The sequence below is a fragment of the Aspergillus puulaauensis genome, chromosome 6 (genome assembly GCF_016861865.1).
Source record: "Aspergillus puulaauensis MK2 DNA, chromosome 6, nearly complete sequence".
Taxonomy (NCBI): domain Eukaryota; kingdom Fungi; phylum Ascomycota; class Eurotiomycetes; order Eurotiales; family Aspergillaceae; genus Aspergillus; species Aspergillus puulaauensis.
Window position 1 is genome coordinate 2,064,790 of NC_054862.1, and position 19,561 is coordinate 2,084,350.

General features: G+C 50.1%; 8 protein-coding genes across 8 annotated transcripts; 3 read left to right on the forward strand and 5 right to left on the reverse strand.

The window, feature by feature from the left end:
- Window positions 1-1,553: 1,553 nt before the first annotated feature.
- On the reverse strand, window positions 1,554-2,442 carry APUU_60792A (SDR family NAD(P)-dependent oxidoreductase; the record flags this gene model as incomplete). The annotated part of the gene is made up of 2 exons (XM_041694071.1): window positions 1,554-2,016; window positions 2,093-2,442. The coding sequence occupies 2 exons, from the start codon at window positions 2,440-2,442 to the stop codon at window positions 1,554-1,556; spliced, it is 813 nt and encodes a 270-aa protein (XP_041559938.1).
- A 471-nt stretch (window positions 2,443-2,913) lies between these two features.
- Window positions 2,914-3,914, forward strand: APUU_60793S (uncharacterized protein; the record flags this gene model as incomplete). Its single annotated transcript, XM_041694072.1, has 4 exons — window positions 2,914-3,001; window positions 3,066-3,487; window positions 3,549-3,849; window positions 3,907-3,914. The coding sequence occupies 4 exons, from the start codon at window positions 2,914-2,916 to the stop codon at window positions 3,912-3,914; spliced, it is 819 nt and encodes a 272-aa protein (XP_041559939.1).
- A 685-nt stretch (window positions 3,915-4,599) lies between these two features.
- APUU_60794A (sugar porter family MFS transporter) lies at window positions 4,600-6,541 on the reverse strand (the record flags this gene model as incomplete). Its single annotated transcript, XM_041694073.1, has 5 exons — window positions 4,600-4,820; window positions 4,931-5,025; window positions 5,088-5,466; window positions 5,516-6,346; window positions 6,424-6,541. The coding sequence occupies 5 exons, from the start codon at window positions 6,539-6,541 to the stop codon at window positions 4,600-4,602; spliced, it is 1,644 nt and encodes a 547-aa protein (XP_041559940.1).
- Window positions 6,542-6,771: 230 nt separating this feature from the next.
- Window positions 6,772-7,017, reverse strand: APUU_60795A (uncharacterized protein; the record flags this gene model as incomplete). Its single annotated transcript, XM_041694074.1, has 1 exon — window positions 6,772-7,017. The coding sequence occupies one exon, from the start codon at window positions 7,015-7,017 to the stop codon at window positions 6,772-6,774; it is 246 nt and encodes an 81-aa protein (XP_041559941.1).
- A 517-nt stretch (window positions 7,018-7,534) lies between these two features.
- APUU_60796S (uncharacterized protein) lies at window positions 7,535-8,594 on the forward strand (the record flags this gene model as incomplete). Its single annotated transcript, XM_041694075.1, has 5 exons — window positions 7,535-7,610; window positions 7,663-7,721; window positions 7,771-8,145; window positions 8,258-8,455; window positions 8,511-8,594. The coding sequence occupies 5 exons, from the start codon at window positions 7,535-7,537 to the stop codon at window positions 8,592-8,594; spliced, it is 792 nt and encodes a 263-aa protein (XP_041559942.1).
- A 465-nt stretch (window positions 8,595-9,059) lies between these two features.
- APUU_60797A (aldo/keto reductase) lies at window positions 9,060-10,207 on the reverse strand (the record flags this gene model as incomplete). Its single annotated transcript, XM_041694076.1, has 2 exons — window positions 9,060-9,521; window positions 9,602-10,207. The coding sequence occupies 2 exons, from the start codon at window positions 10,205-10,207 to the stop codon at window positions 9,060-9,062; spliced, it is 1,068 nt and encodes a 355-aa protein (XP_041559943.1).
- Window positions 10,208-10,953: 746 nt separating this feature from the next.
- APUU_60798A (uncharacterized protein) lies at window positions 10,954-12,525 on the reverse strand (the record flags this gene model as incomplete). Its single annotated transcript, XM_041694077.1, has 2 exons — window positions 10,954-12,156; window positions 12,262-12,525. The coding sequence occupies 2 exons, from the start codon at window positions 12,523-12,525 to the stop codon at window positions 10,954-10,956; spliced, it is 1,467 nt and encodes a 488-aa protein (XP_041559944.1).
- Window positions 12,526-14,587: 2,062 nt separating this feature from the next.
- Window positions 14,588-19,319, forward strand: APUU_60799S (uncharacterized protein; the record flags this gene model as incomplete). Its single annotated transcript, XM_041694078.1, has 4 exons — window positions 14,588-15,043; window positions 15,117-18,086; window positions 18,161-18,390; window positions 18,461-19,319. 4 exons carry the CDS (start codon window positions 14,588-14,590, stop codon window positions 19,317-19,319), a joined length of 4,515 nt encoding a protein of 1,504 aa, XP_041559945.1.
- Window positions 19,320-19,561: the final 242 nt, after the last annotated feature.

Here is a 19,561-nt window from a genome sequence, read left to right on the forward strand (position 1 = left end):
ACGTCATTGTCGCTAGTTCTTGAATTACAACAACAACCCCGCCCCGCCCGCCTGACCTCGTCTATCGTTTGGGTAACCGCAACACAATTGGCTCCCTGATGACGCCAGTTCAGAGCTTTGCTGTCTAGGCGCTTACCCTTCACGCTCATATTAACCTTGCTTTGATTCCTGGTACCGCTCCCATGACGTCAAAAAAGCGTTCTCGAGGAGAGCAACGCCCCACATAAATAGTTTATACGCCGGGATGTTCTCTTTTTATTCTCTCTACATAATAAATGCAGAGCAATTGCTGTCCAATTTGCCCTGGCTTGGATATCACTCACAAGCGGCTCGTCCGGTCGGTTGCGCTCCCTCTCCTACCTCTCTCTTTCCTCTGCCTGTCTTCTCAGATCTACTTCTTGCTTCCTTTTCTCTCCTGCCTTGAGAAAAAGTGCCTTGTAGGCCAGAGAGCTGCTTCCACCCATCGTAGGCGTAAAAGTGGGATGGAAGAACCCTGGGCATTGTACGAAAGGTATACGAGCTGATATGGAAAGCCCGGTTGTTGTGGTATATGTGGCTGGAGTTAGAGTCGGGCATTCGGGGCGAACCTGGCTGATTAAAAGTACCATGTTGGAAATACATGGCATTTGATGGCAGGTCCCAAGCCAAGTTGTGACAATAAGGTATATCGCCACAGTAGAGACCAACCACTGGAAATTTCGGTCAAATACCTTGCTCACTGTTATACGTATCCAAAAAGTCATCAATAATTCACATTAAATAACTTATGGTTACATGGTATAGTACTTTGAAGTTGACCAAGCATCTAGATTGACATGGAGTGCACGGATGACTAGGGCACCCGGGAATTATGTTAATATTGACTACTCAGGATTTCATACTTCAAGTGAGCCCTTGGGTACGCCATCACTGCAAGAAAAAAAAAATAAAAAAAAATGAGCCAGCCATATTTTATGATATCTGTTCGACTAATATATTTATGATTCGATTTCAGAATGTCCGCACCCAGGCGAACGGTAGAATCAATTTAGCTCTGCACGGCACCAACGGGTTTGCCCCGGAGCTGATGAAGCGCTGCGTGGCTGCGGGGGTCACTAAGATCAATGGTAACCGGCTTGTGTTGACGACTACTATGACCATCTTCGGGCAAACGTGGACAAGATGCCGCACGCTCAGCTTATTGAGGAGGGTATTCAGAAGGTGGCGGATCTGACCATCAAATGGATGGAGATCTCCTCCGGGTCTGCGGGTAAGGCATAAATGGGGACGGAAATTGTACATAAATACTCGAATAATTAAACTTTCTCACCAGGAGGTCAAATGTGAGCTTCGATCAGTACGTCATGGGTGGCTCTACGTAGACTATGTTTCCAAAACTTGACATAATTTACTTTGCTTGGTCCTTTTTTTCTTGTCAAGTCTTAGGAGTAGCACACTTCTCATCACAGCGTCCAACTGGATTACGGAAGCATAAAGCATCTTTGGCCGAATTCAACCCTCTATGTCTATTCGATATCAATTATATGCAAAGAAAAATCTGACACTCCAACAAACTACTGCAATTTACTGAACATTCCACCGTCAGCCAGCAATCCCGTGGCATTCACATAACGACTCATCTCCTCGCAGGCCAGGAAAACCGCCGGGCCTGCCATATCCTCCGGGTCGCCGATACGGCCAAGAGGGATACGCTCTTCAAGCGCAGCCTTCTTGGTAGGATTCTTCATGTCGTGGTCGGCCAGCTGAGTAGCAATAGTGCCGGGCATGAGGGCATTGCATCGGATCTTGTCTTTGCCAAGGGCAACTGCCATGGACTGCATCATAGAGAGAATGGCAGCCTTTGTAGGGGTGTAATGGGTTTGGAAACCGCCGCCGACTAGAGCGCTCACAGAGGAAATACCGATAATCGAACCGCCATGGCCTTGCTCCACCATCTGGCGAGCGGCAGCCTGACAGGAATAGAAGCAGCCCTTGACGTTCACGTCAACGCTGTGATCAAGGAGGGACGGCTCAATCCTTGTAGGTATCATGTTAGCGCATTTGGCTTTTGGAACGAGGAAGTGCTCGGTCTGGGCTTAGCCAAGTTACTAACTTGAGGAACTCTGCTTCCTTGAAGACACCCGCATTGGCGACAAAGATATCCAGCTTCCCCCATTGCGACACAGCCTGTTTGACCAGGTTGGTGCTGGTCTCGGGGTTTGTCACGTCGCCCGGGAGCTCCAGGATTTCACCCGCCTTGATACCCTTGCTCTTGATCGCCTTGACCTCCTCGAGAAGGCTGTGACGGTGCAGCTCATCCTGCGGAAGACCCAGATGGTTGACGGCAACATTGCATCCTTGCGTGATGTATGCCAAAACAATGGCCCGACCAATTCCAGTGGTGCCACCGGTGATGGCGGCAGTCTTGCCTTTGAGCAAATTCCAGCCGGGCACGGCGGCCATTGTGGATGTGGCGACGAGAGAAAAACAAAGGAGGACAAGAAAATGGGACAAAGTGGAGGGTTGGAGGAAGTCAGAATTCTGGTGTCTCAAGTATAATCATATAACGCTCTCCCTGAAGGTTGCCCTCGCCGCATTTTTAGCCTGGGCTTCTTGTTCCCCGAGTCCTGCAATGATGGAGTCGGAGAGTGGAAAACGCTGTGTCGTCTCGGGGGCGCTTGCTGCAGAGGTATTTGCCGTCTCGAGGCACTACCACTGAGAGAGTGGACCGGTTGTGCCATGCATATGCCCCGACCCGAGGATTGTCCCATGAAGATGGGCCTTTGTTGACGCGGAGGAGGGGTTAGAAGGAGGGCAGCGCAGGAGTTGGCTCTTCTGTTGTTAATATAATAGATTGCGTTTTCCTCCTTAAAATCATCTGCGTTTGCTTCGTACTCGCCTGCTTCCATATCAACACCATCCATCATAATCACAATGGCTCCCTCCGCGACAGAATCGCCTGCGCTCCTGGCGGACAACGCCCCTCAAACCCAGGTCGGTCTCAGTGGAAAGGTCATAGCTAGTATGTACACCGAGGGTAGCATAGGGGGTGCGAAAAATCGTTAACTAATGTCCCATCTACATAGTCACCGGTGCCAACCGCGGAATCGGTCTCGGAATTGCCGAGTGCTGTCTTTCCAACGGCGCAGCAAAGGTCTACTCCATCGATATTGGTGAGACAGGAGACGAGTTCGCTGCCGTGTCCAAGCGCTTCCCCGGCCAGCTCTTCGCTGTTACTGCCAATGTGACGGAAGAATCAACCATCACTGCTGCAATTGATAAGATCATTGAAGAGGCCGGTGCTCTCCACGGTATGGTGGTCAACGCCGGGCGTACCCACCACAAGGCCGCCCTTGAGTTCACTAAGGAGGATATTGAGACCCTGTTCAACGTCAACCTCTTCGGTGCATTCTACACCGCGCGTGCCGCTGCCCGTGCCTTTATCAAGCTCGGAATCAAGGGTTCTGTAGTCTTCACAGCCTCCATGGCCTCTTACCGACCCAACAAGGTATGAACAATAATAAACTCGTGTTCTTTTTCCAACAGATACTGATACTTTACACCTACAGCGCGTCCCCTCCACGCCCTACGGTGCGTCCAAGGCCGGCGTTCGCAACATGACCCACACCCTGGCAATGGAATGGGCGCAGTACGGCATCCGTGTTAACAGTGTGTCCCCCGGCCTAGTCAAGACTGCCATGACATACTGGGTACCTCAGCAGCCCGACTGGGAGCAGCAGCTCAAGTACTATGGTGGATTCCCTCGCTTGGCGGAGGTGCAGGAACTAGGCGGTGCCTACGTGTACCTCCTGTCCGATGCCGCCAGCTACACAACCTCTATTGATATCCCCGTGAACGGTGTGATTGGCAGTAAGTTCTTTTCGGTTGCTAATACTTGAGTGAACTCTATATACTAACATGTTGCAGTTTGCTAAGTAAAAAAAAAAAAAAAAAAAAAAGATAGACAGCCCCCGCATGGGTTTCATTTGTACATTTGAAATTAATTGTTTTCTTAATTCAATAGAACTTTCATATTGCTTTACTGATATAAATGGTCTTTGTACATCTTTGTGATATATATATATATATATCGCCACGTGTTTAACTAATCTCAGTTAAATGGCAAGTTGTGACTGTCCTGAGCTCCAATGGCCGCCCTTCCTAATGGTTCCTGCACCCATGCCTTTGGTATATATTTGACGCTGGATGTCCGAGAAGCTCTGGCTAGACTCCATATATATTTCCGCACTCGAGAGATTTTGTTTAGGAAGACCATGTTTGCCGTAGCTAATAATATAATACCGCTGACAGTATATATTGGATATTGCTTTGTGCATCGCAGAAAGCCGATTCCAACCTCCATCCGATATCTATTCCGCGCATCTCATGAGATGAGACTCAAGCAGCGCTCAGTTGCCTATAGTAGAAGCCTGAGATTGTTCAAAAACACTCCTATTTGGAATTCTTCTCTTTTGAATATCCAAACATATATACTCCATTGATACCTGTTCATAAATGTACAGACTGCTCAAAAGCACAGAGTCCTCGCTTCATTGCCGTATATACAACAGCAATATAATTGTATGACAGGAGAGCGCCTTTCCATCTTCCACGTCCTTGCTAGACAGAAACCGTTTCTTCATGCTCCGACTGAGCATTCCATGCCTTCTCCGCATCGCTGATGATTTTCCCGCCGTGACGAGCGGCACCGAAGTTTGGATTCTCGGCCATAAGCCTGGCAAAGTTCGACTCTGCTACCCAGACCCAGGGGGCCTTGGCTGCAAAGAGCAGATCGATTTCCTCGAGTGTGCGCTGGCTGGATTCGGGGTACAGAGCCCAGACTAGGGATTTCTTGGTTAGCTAGCGAGCACCGAGAGAAGGAAGGAAACAGTGATTATTTATAATGAATCAATTTTTTTGTTAGACAGAAAGGAGACAAGAGCAGACTCACCGATGGGGATACTGATAAGGTTGACAGCACCGAATACGTGCAGGGTGTTCTCGCCGATAGAGCCGAAAATGTAAGGGAGCGCCAGAGTCAGGGATCTGATAACAACACCATATTAGCATCTATCCTCAGAAAAGGGGGGATAGGACGGTTAACAAACCCATTACCCAAACTCCAGCCAACAACACCCCAGGCATTACCCTTGGCTCGCACCTTCAGCGGGAAGATCTCTGCTGGGTACAGCCACGGCACAGTGAGCCACGTAGCACCAAAGACAAACGTGTACAGATACACCATGGAAGTTGCGCCAATACCCCAGGGGCCCTGGTTGTCGGGATGGTCTACTCCAGCACGAGCGAGACCCCCTGCAGCGAACATGGCAATTGCTTGTCCTGCCGCTCCCCACCAGAGCGTCCAGCGGCGTCCGATGCGGTCGAGCGTGAAGACACAGATAAGGGTTGCGAACGCGTAGAAGATGTTGTTCAATCCCGAGATCCACATTGTCTTTTGGGAATCGAACCCGGCGATTTGGAAGATTGCTGCAAGCCCATTAGCAGTCGAACGTGGAAGTGTAGAGAGTCAACATACTTGGAGCGTACATGGTGACGCCTGCGATCCCCGACCAGCTTTGCAGAATCTGTAGCCAGATCACTAGTTGCACTCGGCGCGCGATGTGCAAATCTCCATCGCCAATGCCAAACAGCATATGGAAATAGGTGACGTTTTGCCCTGACTCATGCTCGAGCTCGACGATAGCCTCAATCTCTCGCATTTCTTGCATGGCTGAATGTTCGTTTGCGGACCCGCGAAGACGCTTGAGGACGTAGAATGCTTCGTCGCGACGGCCCATCATGCAGAGCCAACGGGGGGATTCAGGGAAGAACCAGCACGTTGTCACAAGAATAAGCAGCATGACTATTTGGAAGGCAACGGGGAACCGCCATTGGAACTCAGATGTGCCATTGCTAATGTAGCTGAGCCCGAATCCCAGCCAGTAAGCCACCACCACCCCGACAATATTCAGGGTAAACTCCATGGCAATGAACATGCCGCGGGATTCGTAGTCGGCAAGCTCGGAGCCATAGACGGGGACGGTAGCGTTCAGCACGCCTGTTCCAATGCCGTTGATCAGCCGAGACACGATCATCCACGTTGGGTTCATTGCGGTGCACTGGAGTGCGGCGCCGATGATCCCCCAGACGGCACCAAACGCTAGGGAGTTGATTCGGCCGTATTTATCACTGACATACCCGCCGAGAAAGCATCCGACCAGCGTCCCTAGGTAGTAAACCGAGACGATGCCTCCCTGCAGCAGAGTGTTGGTGACAACGATCCTCCCATTCTCCTTGTATCCCAATCCCATTTGATCCACGTACGCCTTGGAGTCATTGACTCCACCCATCATACCCTGGTCATAACCTGCGTGGTTCAGCCATCAGCACAAGTCATTTCCAGTTGACATGGACATCACGCAATCATTTGCTAGGGGGGCTCACCGAAGAAAAAGATAGCGAGGCCCGCGAGGAGGTTCACTGCTATCAACAGTGATCTCTGCTCCAGCTTGGCGGCGATCTTCCATTTCGCCCGCTCGTCACTGAACTTTCCGAACATCATGCGCCGTGGCTAGAAGATACTGGGGGCTGGCAGTCAAAAGAAAAGAAGAAGGCAGGTGAGCAATGCGATCGATGCTCTCCTGGGGTGGTCGGACGTATCATGATATAGGGGGCATCGGGGGCAGGATACACACATCAGCAAGACGATATACGCCCCGGATTCGTTCATTCAGGCCGCAAAACTGGGGATTGGATGCCCCGGATCAGACAATGGGGGTGGGAGAAGTGGAGTCACTTGGGGTCGACAAGGGGATGCTCGCGTCGGGTGATGCTCGCCTCGGGGGCATGGGGTGTGAATGGAAGCCTGGTCGCATCCGCCCATTGCTGCACCGCTATTGGGCCGTCCATCGGATGGCTTTCTGGGGATGCGGAGGATGCCAGACGGTGAGCTCCAGCCGACGCGAGCATCCCCTTGTCGACCCCAAGTGACGTGTAAACTTGAGGGAGACTGATATTATCGCAGCGGCAATCCGACATTATGCGCACGGCATACCGAACATTTCTGCGCCGAACCTGAGCTGTTCCATACAATACAATATTCAATTAGGAACCTGAGATAAGGTTTGAGGTACACCGGTGAAACTTATAAGTATATCGAGCAGGAACACCAGGGAGACTGTGCAAGGTGGGAACTCAGCCGGTCTTTGAGGTGCAGTTAGAATCAATAATATCTACTTGCCTCGCACCCATACTTCCACGTGTGTATACTCGCCCGGGGGTTGATGGTATCCTTCGGGTTCAGAGCACTGGAGAGGCAGCAGTGGTCGTACACCCTCGAGACGAGGCGCATCCAGACGGAGTTTATGCAGAGACGGTGATCACAGACCTGCACATATCAGGATATGGTATAAGCCTTTATTGAAGATCCATGCTGAGTTTATGGACGACGAGAACGAGAATAATCGAGAAAGCAATTGGAATATAAATACATCCAACTGTACTTCTAGATTTCCAACGTACTAACTGTGAAATCCTTTGGCACCTTCCTTTCAAGATGGTCCTCTCTAAGCCCAATGATGCCCCCGTGCAAACGCTCTTCGATCTGACCGGCAAGGTCGTCGCCATCACTGGTATGTTGGATCCTTTCGTTCGAGTAGGGGTCCTTTAGCTGACACAGCTTAGGCGGCGGGCGAGGAATTGGTTTAGCTGTGGCTACTGCATACGCTGAGGCCGGGGCCAAGGTATGCTAAGAACTCGCACCTCCTATCAGTAATTGACAACCCTATCAAGATTGCCCTTCTCTACCGCACAACGACAACCACCGTCAAGACAGCAGAAAATATCGCTTCGGAATACCAGACCAAAGCTTGCGCCTATCAGGCCGATGTCACAGTGCCGAAGGAAATCTCCGCAGCAATTGACCAGATCGTCCAGGACTTTGGCAAGCTGGACGTGATTGTAGCCAACGCAGGCATCTGCTCCGAGCACGCGGCTGAGGAGTACACCCCCGAGGAGTTCCAGGATATCATGAACGTCAATGTCAATGGTGCATTCTACACTGCGCAGGCTGCCGCAAGAGTCTTCAAGAAACAAGGTTTCGGAAATGTGGTCATCACAGCCTCAGTCAGCGCGACACTTGTGAACACCCCCCAACGACAGGCTTCTGTACGTATCGCTTCTTCGTTTTTTCCCCTTTCTCTTTTTATGGCTGCATAAATCGTCAACACGGTGTTTGGGGGATAGTTCTAGACTAATCTCAGCCGATACTCTGCCGCAGTACAATGCATCAAAAGCCGGAGTGCTGCAGCTGGCCAAGTCACTCGCCGTGGAGTGGGTGGACTTTTGCCGTGTCAACTGCGTCTCGCCGGGCTACACACAGACTCAGATGATGGAGTATGCGTCCAAGGAGATGCTCGACAAGTGGTTGGCTCAGATTCCGGCCCGTCGGTTTGCGTCGCCGTATGAACTCAAGGGAGTGAGTAACGACGAAAGTCTTTTCTAGATTGAGTTTGGATTAACATGTGTTCTAGGTTTACCTGTTCTGCGCGTCGGATGCGTCGAGCTATATGACAGGTTCGAATATAGTCGTGGATGGTGGATTTACTTTGCCTTGAGTTGAAAATGATATATAATTATATACTCGTCACGTACCCCACTAGTGGTTATTTAGCCATCTTTCTATACATTATATGCCAACATGTATCACAGCACGGATATGATAACGCAGTCTTCCTTTATTTGAGCAAGCTTGGCCCGATATTGCGAGTAAGAGATGCCTACTTTTCGCCCTCCGAGCATTTAAGAATGGGAAGACCAATCCCAGGTGCAACGGGTTCCTCCTTTAATAATAATAATAGGATTCCTTAATAGTACCAACTGGCAGCCTGGCAGTTACATCACGTTCATACAAAAGTGGCACACGGACTGACCAAACCAGTGTTGAGCTTCTTCGATTGATTTTTCCTAAAGAGCGTTATTCGTACAACGAATACTGTTAACCAAAAGTTGTGGAAAGAATGCATTTGGCAGATTTTATTAACTTATTGTATTCATAGTTTTCCAATGTTTATAAAAAGCAGCTAGTGCGTGTTTCCTCTCATAGTACCCTCAATACCCTCCAGGTCACTGTACAACCGCCACTCGTAGTCAAAGCTGGGGTCATTGAAGCGAGCCTTCGCGTCTAGAGTTGCAATCCGCGCCATGTCCTCGGGCTGCAGCTCGAAATCTGCCTCCAAGTTCTGGTCAATCTGCCAATCGACAACGCTCTTGGGGATGACAGAGCGACCGCTGTTGATACCCCATGCAAGCACCACCTGCACCGGGGTCTTGCCGTACTTCTCGCCAATCTCCTTCAGCAGTGGCTGGTCGATGACCCGCATCATATGCGCAATCTCTTTGGACCATCCGGTCTGGCGGTAGAAGTCGTTCATGTTGCCCAGAGGGCTGAACTGGACAACGTGGATGCCCTTTGTCTTGAGCCACTCGTTGAATCCCTTCTGCTGTAAATAGGGGTGGACCTCCATTTGGTGAACAGCGGGAACCTGAAAGAAGAAGAAAATCAATCAGCCTTACACTTACAAGTCCTTTGCAAGCCTCTTGGCTACCGTGGGAGTCCACTCACCGTCGAGGACTCCGTAATCAGCGCCTCGATTTCGCCCTTGCTGAAGTTCGAAACCCCAATAGCCTTGACCTTGCCGGTCTTGGTCAGCTTCTCCATCGCTTTCCATGTGTCAACGAAAGCCGTCTCGCCGTGGATCATTCTGCCCTCGGCATCGCGGGGGAATCGGTCGGGTCCGCGCTTGAAGGTGCAGGGGTAGTGCATCAGCAAAAGGTCGACATATGGGGTATCCAGGTCGCGTAGAGAGTCGTCCAAAGCACGCTCCACGTCATCAGGATGGTAGTCATTGCACCACAGTTTTGTGCCGAGGAAAACCTCTTCCCGGGGGATACCGCTCTTTTTGATTCCCTTTCCGACTTGCTCTTCGACGTCGTAAACCCGGGCCGTGTCAATCAGGCGCATGCCCTTCTGCAAGGCGCGGCTGACGGTCTGTTCCTGGGATTCAGCGTCCTGGAATGTTCCGAAGCCGAGAGCTGGGATCTTGGCTCCGGTGTTGAGTGTGTAAGAGGTTGCACGAGTGGTCAGAGTCCGCGAAGGATGCTGTCGCAAGGGGGCGAAGGCTTTCCTGAGCGCTGCGGTTCGGGCTGCGCCGCTTGCGAGGGATGCCATTATGTGGTGTGTGAGGAAAGGAAAGAATAGCTGGCCGTCTGATAGCTTTCCCCAGGGCGCCGCCCCTCGGCGGGGTTTAAATGGCGGACTGGAAACTATCACGGAGCTGTGGCTGTCGCACCAGCGGGGGCCAGTGGAGATGCGCCGTGTCGAGAACGCCTCGAGACGAGCACAGTGCCAAGAGCGTATTGCTACGGCTGTTTATGCCTCTCCACCACCACATCCAACTGAGACAATGCTCATGAAGGACTCGCAGTAACTGCGGAGGTTGACTGATCTGAAGACTCCATGTTCTCCAAAACATAGTTTGTCTGAGCAAAGGGAATCTTCACTTCATTGCTCTGGGGTACTGCGCTGCAATGTAAATATATATGTATATAACCAGCATTAGTTAGTAATTATGGACCTGACTACTGTGGAATTAAACATGAGCAATGCTATACATTTATAATATCTATTTGACTGTAGTCGACATCGCCCACTGCTAATGAAGAAATGCTCTTTACCCCTTATATTTCAATTCAAAACTATAAATAGAGGACGGGTATGTGAACTCCATCACCAACAAGATGTATTTCACTAATTTATCGCATTTAGAGATGGCAGGCGGAAAATGAATGGAATTGAGGTGACGTCTCTAGCTACATAAGCATTAATGTACAAACGAACAACGCTGGATATTAGTATTCACTATTCAGCTACAATCTCCCCACCAGGACAGCAGGTTCTGTCAAGGCCCGGCCAGACTAAACAGCCTTAGCACAAGTGAACGAGGTAGCATTTCTCGGATCCCCGCCAACATATCTCTGCTGTAGCGGATACGGGCACAAGTCTCGCGAAGTATTGTTGGTGCCTCGAGTAGCATGCAATGTATCCGGCGCAATCCCCCTTTCCACCCAATCCATGAGCTGAGCCAGGGCTGTGTTCGGAACCGGTCCTGGCCCTCCAAAGCAATGGCCGACTCCGGGGGCTTGGAAATACCGAAAGAAATCCTGCGCCGTGGCGTCCTGCTCGAGCACCTGCGCGTAATAATCGACCAGTCCGCCCGGTGGGATGACCTCGTCTGCCAGGCCCTGCCAGGCGATCAGTTTCCCGCCGTTGGCATTGAATTCGGATACGTCCGGGTTGTTCGCGGCGAGCATCGATGCGTAGTCTGTCTTTGACTCCGCAAGGAACTGGAAGAATTCGGCTTCAGTCATGTCGGCAAGGGACAGGGTGGGATCCTTGGCCACGAGGTACGAGATCCAGTTCCCGGCTAGGGGGATTCCGGGGCTGTGACAGGTGCCGTTTCCTGAGCACTCCGTGGTGATAGAGGATGAGCTGAGAGTTGCGTCTTTGTTGAGCCCTGGATAGCCCTCCTTCCCAGAGACTGACCAGGCCGCCTGAACGACCTTTGCGCTGGAAGATGACAGGGAATGCTGGGTTCCGTTACAGGTGTAGGTATGTCCGATGAAGTCGAAAGCAGTCACATTGCACAGATGGGGCATACTGATTATGCCATCTTTGATGCCGTCGAGCCCGTCACAGGCCTCGACTGCAGCGCTGACAAACCCGTCGATCTCGCAGGGCGAGGGATACACCTCATGCAGGTTCATGACCAGAGTCGGCCAGAATGCGGCCGGGATAAAGGTCTCGATATTGATAGCAGGGGCAACAGCAAGGATTCCGTCAAAGGCCTCTGGAAACCGCTGCGCCATGGCGAGACCCTGTCGTCCACCACCGGAGCAGCCGTTGAAGTAAGAGTACTCTGCTAATCTGCCGTAGTAGGACTGGGTGATTTGCTTTCCGATCTCGGCCATATCGCCCGTCGCCTTGTATGCATAATTTTCGAGCAAAAACCAGTCGACATTGCCCTCGCTGCTCAGTGCCCACGACAGATCTGTTGCGATGGTTGTAATGGCCCCAGGTGGCTGGGGGACCCCTCCGTCGGTGGACGCCGCTGCAAAGCCCTGGGAAACTGCATACGTGAGATAGATTGACCCAAATCCGGTGCTGTAGCCACCACCTCCCAGGCCTTAGAATCGCCCATTCCAGTCGTTCAGGGGGAGCCACACTTGCGTGGTGACTGTATCGTTCCAGCCAGGATGGGTGTGAACGACAGTGACATGGCAGAAGCTGACCGTGTATCGACCGCCGTCGTTCGATCCTGGACCGAGACTATAGGCGCTGTAGTTGTGGGCTTCACTAGCTTGAAGGTCAAGGATGGTCGCTCCGAGTACGTCAGGCTGGGGGATGGAGGCCGGCGAACATTCGAGAGCAGTCGTTGCCCCGAGGAGCAGCGTGCTCAGGGAGAATATCAGCGAGGGTTGAAAGAACATTTTGATTGCAGATGAAAGTCGGGATTACATGTCGACGTAGACATCTTTTAAATAAAGGATACCAGTGATCTACATCCAGTAGTACAGCTGGCCCGTGCATACGCGAAGTCTCTCGTGTGCACAGACCAGCTGCGAACCAGATGGGCTTCCAAAGGAAACAACTGGGTTCCGGTTGCGTGGGGAGAGGCGAACCTTAATTGTGGCGCTGGTGAGGGCCGGCGAGCCTATGGCATAAGGGGTCAATAAGGTCTTACCGCTGGCCACTTTTCTGCACGCGAATCAGCTAGATGATGTTAAGCAGTACTATACTGATCACAGTGACACTGTTATCCTGGTGGACTCTGTGATTAATAATAGTAAAACTATGGTTTTGTTTATCCAGAGAATCCAAAGGCTTTATTCTGCGGTTCGGATTGTGGTTGTTGCTGGCGTTATCTAAGAGTAGGTGGTTTGAGGTTGTAGTCCCCTGCGAGTACTTGCACGGTCATTTATCCTTATGGTTGTCGCGCTCCAAATCTCTAAAAATAAATATACTGGCGCCTGTGAGACTGATATGGGTAACTGTCTTTTTGGCATACTTTATCATGCTTAGACTGACTGTGAGGGTAAGTTGCGCGCTGTGTGGAGATAAGAAAAGTCGTTTGCTTTCCTACTATAGGTTCTTGATAGATGAATGGTGATGTTAATACCAGCTATTATCAGGATGAGCATTTGTTGATGTTAGGATACCGCTAGAATCTCATTTTATTCAGCATCCGCTCGGTCATTTGATATTCTGATGTTCTCAATTTGGTTTAGTCATTTACCCCTTTTTATGTATTTAGTCGTATAGCTTAGCTAGATAGAAGAAGCAGAGACCTCTATATAAGCAGACACGCAGTAAAGGTTTGATATAAGTTATTTTAACTGCGTGCCGATATAGCGGCAATTTCCGAGGAAATTAGTGTGACTGGTGCTGGGCCTCCAACTACTTTACTCTAAGGGGAGAATAGTGAAGAGTAGTAAAGTAAATTACTGCCTATAAATAAATCCTGAGTTATGAGCTGTAAGAATAACGAGCGACCTAAGATAACTATGTAACACTTTAAGAGTGGTCCACGCTCAGCTAACAAACTCCCGTGTTGTTGTCGATGTTGATGGCATAAGGCGGCTATATCCCAGTAGCTTAATTATCTTGCTATAGATACCTTGTATACAATATCTACGAGGCAGGCCCAAGGGATATTAGGTGCGTCTGGAAACTATATAAAACTAGCTACCCGGACAGATACAAACAAATGCATACTTAGAACAACACTAGTATATTTCCATACTCTAATCAAAGTCGCAATCTCTTTGAGTGACGCAGCAGAGGTTCGGGCTTGTGGGACTCTAACAAGCGCTGGTCGATGTTCGCCGTCTCAGGACCCACGGAGGAAGCGGGAGTATTAGTGCCCAACCGACCATCAGATCCTCGCTGGTAAAATAGCTGTGCAGGAAGTGTATGAATAATATAATATAAAGTACCCATTTCCCTCCCGTTTTCTCCAGGCAGACATAAATTTTCTGGTTGCTGATGTTTGGCCCCCATGTTGCATTTCGTCTTCCCGTCCTCGGTCCTTTCATCACCACTCCCCCGTTTTCGTTTCGCCTTGCCAACAACGATTGAACCACCACCATCTAGTCATTATTGTCTGGGACAACGGTTGGAGAAATAAACACCCTTTGTATAGATCTCTTCTTCTTCCTCGACAACTGACGGGCTCTCAACTTCGACGCTACTCGAATCGATCATCGCCTCCGTCGCGATTCACTATTTGCATGGATTACGTTTTCGCGGCCTAACCTCTCCGGATTCCATTGCCATCCCCAACCCATTCGAAACAATCTGAAAACGAAAGGGGGAAATAAGAAAAAAGGGAAAAAAAAAAAAAAAAAAGAAAGGAGAAAGGCCAGGAATTTCGCGGACGGCTGCACTGTCAGGGTCCGGCTTACTTGGAGCGGATGTTTCTAGATATCCACACCGTTACCCTTTTGCTTTCGAATTTTAATGCCCTTGTGAGGGCCCAGATAAGCCGTACAAATGTCTTCAGTGCATTTCGGCGCCATGAATAACGAGCCTTCCAACGATCCGGCCGGCAACAATCGCGACTTGGGAAGCCAGATCTCAAAGCCGACAAAACGCCAACGATGGGCTACAACGCGGATCAATGCCCCCGGAGGTGTGAAGAAGAGAGTTTCCATCATGGATCGCTTACACAGGCGCTCGGATTTGAAGGATGAGAAACGCAAGTCCCCCGCTACTGAAGGCCCAACCAACCCTGGGGAGGGCGAAGAAAAGGGTCCGAGTCGACGAGTCTACTTCAATATCCCGATTCCCGAAGCTGAACGAGACGAGGATGTTTTCCCCAATAACAACTATCCGAGAAACAAGATTCGAACCGCAAAATATACCCCACTGACTTTCGTTCCCAAGAACATCTGGTTGCAGTTCCACAACATTGCTAACATCTATTTCCTGCTTGTTGTTATTCTCAACGTATGGCTTCTGCTCTATTCCTTTGGCAATGTTCTTCTTTTATCTTTGCAGCGCTGATGATTTGTGGCTTTAGATTCCCTCCATCTTTGGCGCCAACAACCCTGGTCTGAACGCCGTCCCCCTGATTGTCATTATCGTGGCCACTGCCATCAAGGATGCTATCGAAGACTGGCGACGTACGGTACTCGACAACGAATTGAATAATTCGCCGGTATACCGCTTAGTGCAATGGACCAATGTCAATTCGACCGAAGATAACATCTCAGTATGGCGACAAATCAAGAAAGCATGTACTCGCGCGACTGTCGCCACGTACAGATTCTCTAGGGATTTCATCAACAAGCAGAGAGGCATCCAACTGAAAATGGAAGAAGGCAGACGTGCTTCTTTCATGACAACAGCCACTCCACGGGCTTCAGTATATTCACAGCGCGATTTGTCAAACCCTTATCAAGGTGGCGACCATGATGCTATCCAGATGACCCCCGTTCCATCGCCCAACCCCGAGGTGCGCCCGGAGTGGCCTAATTCCAATGGGGAACAGGGAATCAAGTTCCTTCATCCCGATAAGGCTGCTCGCGATCCGAGGGCCTCTCCTTCGCCCGTTGCAACGCCTCCAAAGAAAGGCGGCAGCGTGCTCGACACGGCGAAGCAAACCCCAGATGAGGCCCGGTTCAAGCGAGACTACTGGAAAAGCGTCCAAGTTGGGGACTTTATTCGCTTATACAACGAAGATCCGATTCCCGCCGATATCGTTGTGTTGTCGACCTCCGATCTTGATGGCGCGTGCTTCGTTGAAACGAAGAACTTGGATGGGGAGACCAACCTAAAAGTGCGACAAGCCCTGAACTGTGGTCGTCAAGTTCGACATGCGAGGGATTGTGAGAAGGCCGAGTTTGTGATCGAGAGCGAGGCCCCGACTGCCAATTTGTATTCCTACAACGCTTCGATCCGCTGGGATCAGCGTGATCCAGAATCCCCTGATGCTCCTCGAAAGGAGATGGTCGAACCCATCACCATCAACAACATGTTGCTCCGTGGCTGTTCCCTTCGCAATACAGAATGGGTTTTGGGAGTTGTCGTTTTCACTGGTTCCGAGTCCAAGATTATGCTAAACTCCGGCATAACACCAACCAAACGGGCGCAACTCGCCAAGGACTTGAACTGGAACGTCATCTATAACTTCGTCATTCTGTTTCTCATGTGTTTTGTTATGGGCGTCATCAACGGTTGTGCGTGGGCCTCAAGCGATAAATCACTAAATTATTTTGATTACTCGCCACCTGGAGACACCACCCCGCCAGTTACTGGTATTGTCACATTCTGGGTTGCCGTTGTCCTATTTCAGAACTTGGTGCCCATTCCGCTTTACATCTCGCTGGAAATTGTTCGCACGATCCAGGCTGTTTTCATTCACCGCGATGTTTTTATGTATTACGACAAGCTAAAACTTGCCTGTGTTCCCCAATCCTGGAATATCTCGGATGACGTCGGGCAAATTGAGTACATCTTTTCTGACAAGACGGGGACGCTGACCCAAAACGTCATGGAATTCAAAAAGTGTACCATCAGCGGAGTCCCATATGGCGAAGCTTTCACGGAAGCACAGGCTGGTATGAAGCGCCGCGAAGGTGGGGATGCGGAGGCCGAAACTGCGCGTGTCCAAGAAAGGGTTGCCGCCGATACCGTCAAGATGCTTGGGATGCTTCGCGGGATGCATGACAACCCTTACTTACGTGACGAAAATCTGACCTTTGTCTCATCCAAATTCGTCTCGGACCTGGATGGCGCATCCGGCGAAAAGCAGAAGGCCGCTGCTGAGCATTTTATGGTTGCTTTGGCGGTGTGCCATACCGTTATCACTGAACAAACCCCCGGTGACCCTCCCCAAATTGAGTTCAAGGCACAATCGCCCGATGAGGCCGCTCTGGTATGCGCGGCTCGGGATTGCGGCTTCACCGTTATTGGAAGATCAGGCGATGATTTGATCCTCAATATCATGGGCGAAGAACGAACGTACACCGTTCTCAACCTCCTTGAATTCAACTCTTCAAGAAAGCGTATGAGTGCCATTATTCGGATGCCTGACGGAACAGTCAGACTTTTCTGCAAGGGAGCGGACAGCATCATCTACTCACGCCTGGCTCATGGCAAGCAACAGGAGTTGAGACGGAAAACTGCTGACCAGCTTGAGGTTTTTGCGCGTGAAGGACTGCGAACCCTCTGCGTTGCAGACCGGGTGATTGATGAAGAAGAGTATCAGACATGGAGCCGGGAACATGACATTGCAGCTGCTGCGCTGACCGAACGTGAGGAGAAGCTCGAACATGTGGCTAGCGCCATTGAGCAGGACCTCATGCTCATCGGTGGAACTGCTATCGAGGATCGACTCCAGGATAGTGTACCGGATACCATATCTTTGCTCGCAGATGCCGGTATCAAGCTGTGGGTTCTGACTGGTGATAAGGTTGAGACAGCTATCAATATCGGTTTCTCGTGCAACCTCTTGAACAATGATATGGAATTGATTGTGTTCGATGTCCCTGAGTCTCAACTGCAACAGGCTGCGGAAGAATTGGACCATCATTTGCAGAAATTCGGCTTGACTGGCAGCGACGAAGAGCTCCTTGCTGCTCGCAAGGAACATGCCCCACCACCGCCAACGCATGCCGTCGTAATCAACGGTGACTCCCTCAAGCTTATGCTCTCCGATGAATTGAAGCAAAAGTTCCTTTTACTTTGCAAGCAGTGCCGGTCGGTTCTTTGCTGTCGAGTCAGCCCTGCCCAAAAGGCGGATGTTGTGAAACTAGTCAAGAATGGTCTGAACATTATGGCTCTGTCAATCGGTGATGGTGCCAACGATGTTACCATGATTCAGCAAGCGGATGTCGGTGTCGGTATCGCTGGTGAAGAAGGTCGACAAGCGGCCATGTCGTCAGATTATGCCATTGGACAATTCCGGTTCCTCCAACGGCTCATCTTAGTCCACGGAAGATACTCCTATCGTCGTATGGGAGAGACGATTGCCAACTTCTTCTACAAGGTAAGTGATTTCGACTTGATCCAGACACCATTTATTCAAGTCACAACTCGAACTCAGGGTAATAACTCGCATAGAACTTGGTGTGGACATTTACTCTCTTTTGGTACTGCATTTACAACGATTTCGACGGTTCTTATTTGTTTGAATACACATACATTGTCCTCGTCAACGTTGTTTTCACATCATTGCCTGTTATTTTCATGGGAATCCTTGATCAAGACGTCGACGATAAGGTGTCGCTGGCTGTTCCTCAGCTTTACATGAGAGGTATCGAGCGGAAGGAATGGTCACAGCTCAAATTCTGGTATGTTAACGTCAAGATTCTCTTGTCTTTTTTGCTCCCTCTCCTTCTTTCAGTTATTAACGAATTCCAGGTTGTACATGGCCGACGGTCTGTACCAGTCAATTATCTGCTTCTTCATGCCGTATCTCCTGTACCAACCCGCGAATTTCGTAACTGCAAATGGGTTGAATACTAATGACCGAACACGAATGGGAATTCTGGTTGCTTGTGCTGCCGTCGTCTCCAGCAACACTTACATTCTCCTGAATACATACAGATGGGACTGGCTGACCGTGCTGATTAACGCTATCAGCTCGCTCCTCATCTTTGCCTGGACTGGTATCTATTCCTGTTTCACTGAGTCCGGCCAGTTCTACCACTCAGGAGCGGAAGTATATGGTTCCTTGTCCTTCTGGGTGGTCCTTCTCATCACTGTGTTGATTTGTCTCCTCCCTCGGTTTGCCATCAAGTCGGTCCAGAAGGTCTTCTTCCCTTACGATGTGGATATTGTTCGTGAATGGGTGACCCAGGGTAAATTCAAATACCTGGAACAACACGAGACGTACGTGCCTCCTCCAGCTGCTCCTCCTAGTGGTCTCGGGGATGACTCCGCAACTTCTTCGGACCCAGGGAAGCCAATTAAACCTTCCATGAAGCAAAATCCCTTTTCAGACGATCACCAGGCCGTGTATGCGCCGTCTGCTACACGTACTCCTCACACCCATAATACAAGGAGCCAGAATGGAAGTAACGGAACAAATTTTGCAAATAGTCTTGATCAACGCCCGCACCCTCAGCCAGTGGACTACGGGAATTCGAATGAACGGACACGTCATTCTTTTGACGGGGATCTCGCTAGTTACAAGGCCACGAATGATTTCTCGAACATGAGTGCCCAAGTACAGCCAACTCTACATGATCTCCCAAGGGTCATCACAATCCTCCCTTGAATATCTTTTAGAATTCTGTCTATTTTCTTCTATATATCTATCTGATCTTATTACCTCATTACGTTGATTGTCGGTGTGCTACTCTATCTTTTCTGATCTTATTTTACTCATTTGCGTCTTCACGAGGATATTTTCTTCTTTTCCTTGTTTTAAAGTGCTCTATTCCACGATAGATGGCGTTCGGTATACAACCTTGGTTGGTGGCATGGCGCTTTTCTTTTTATCTTTTTGACTGCAAACGC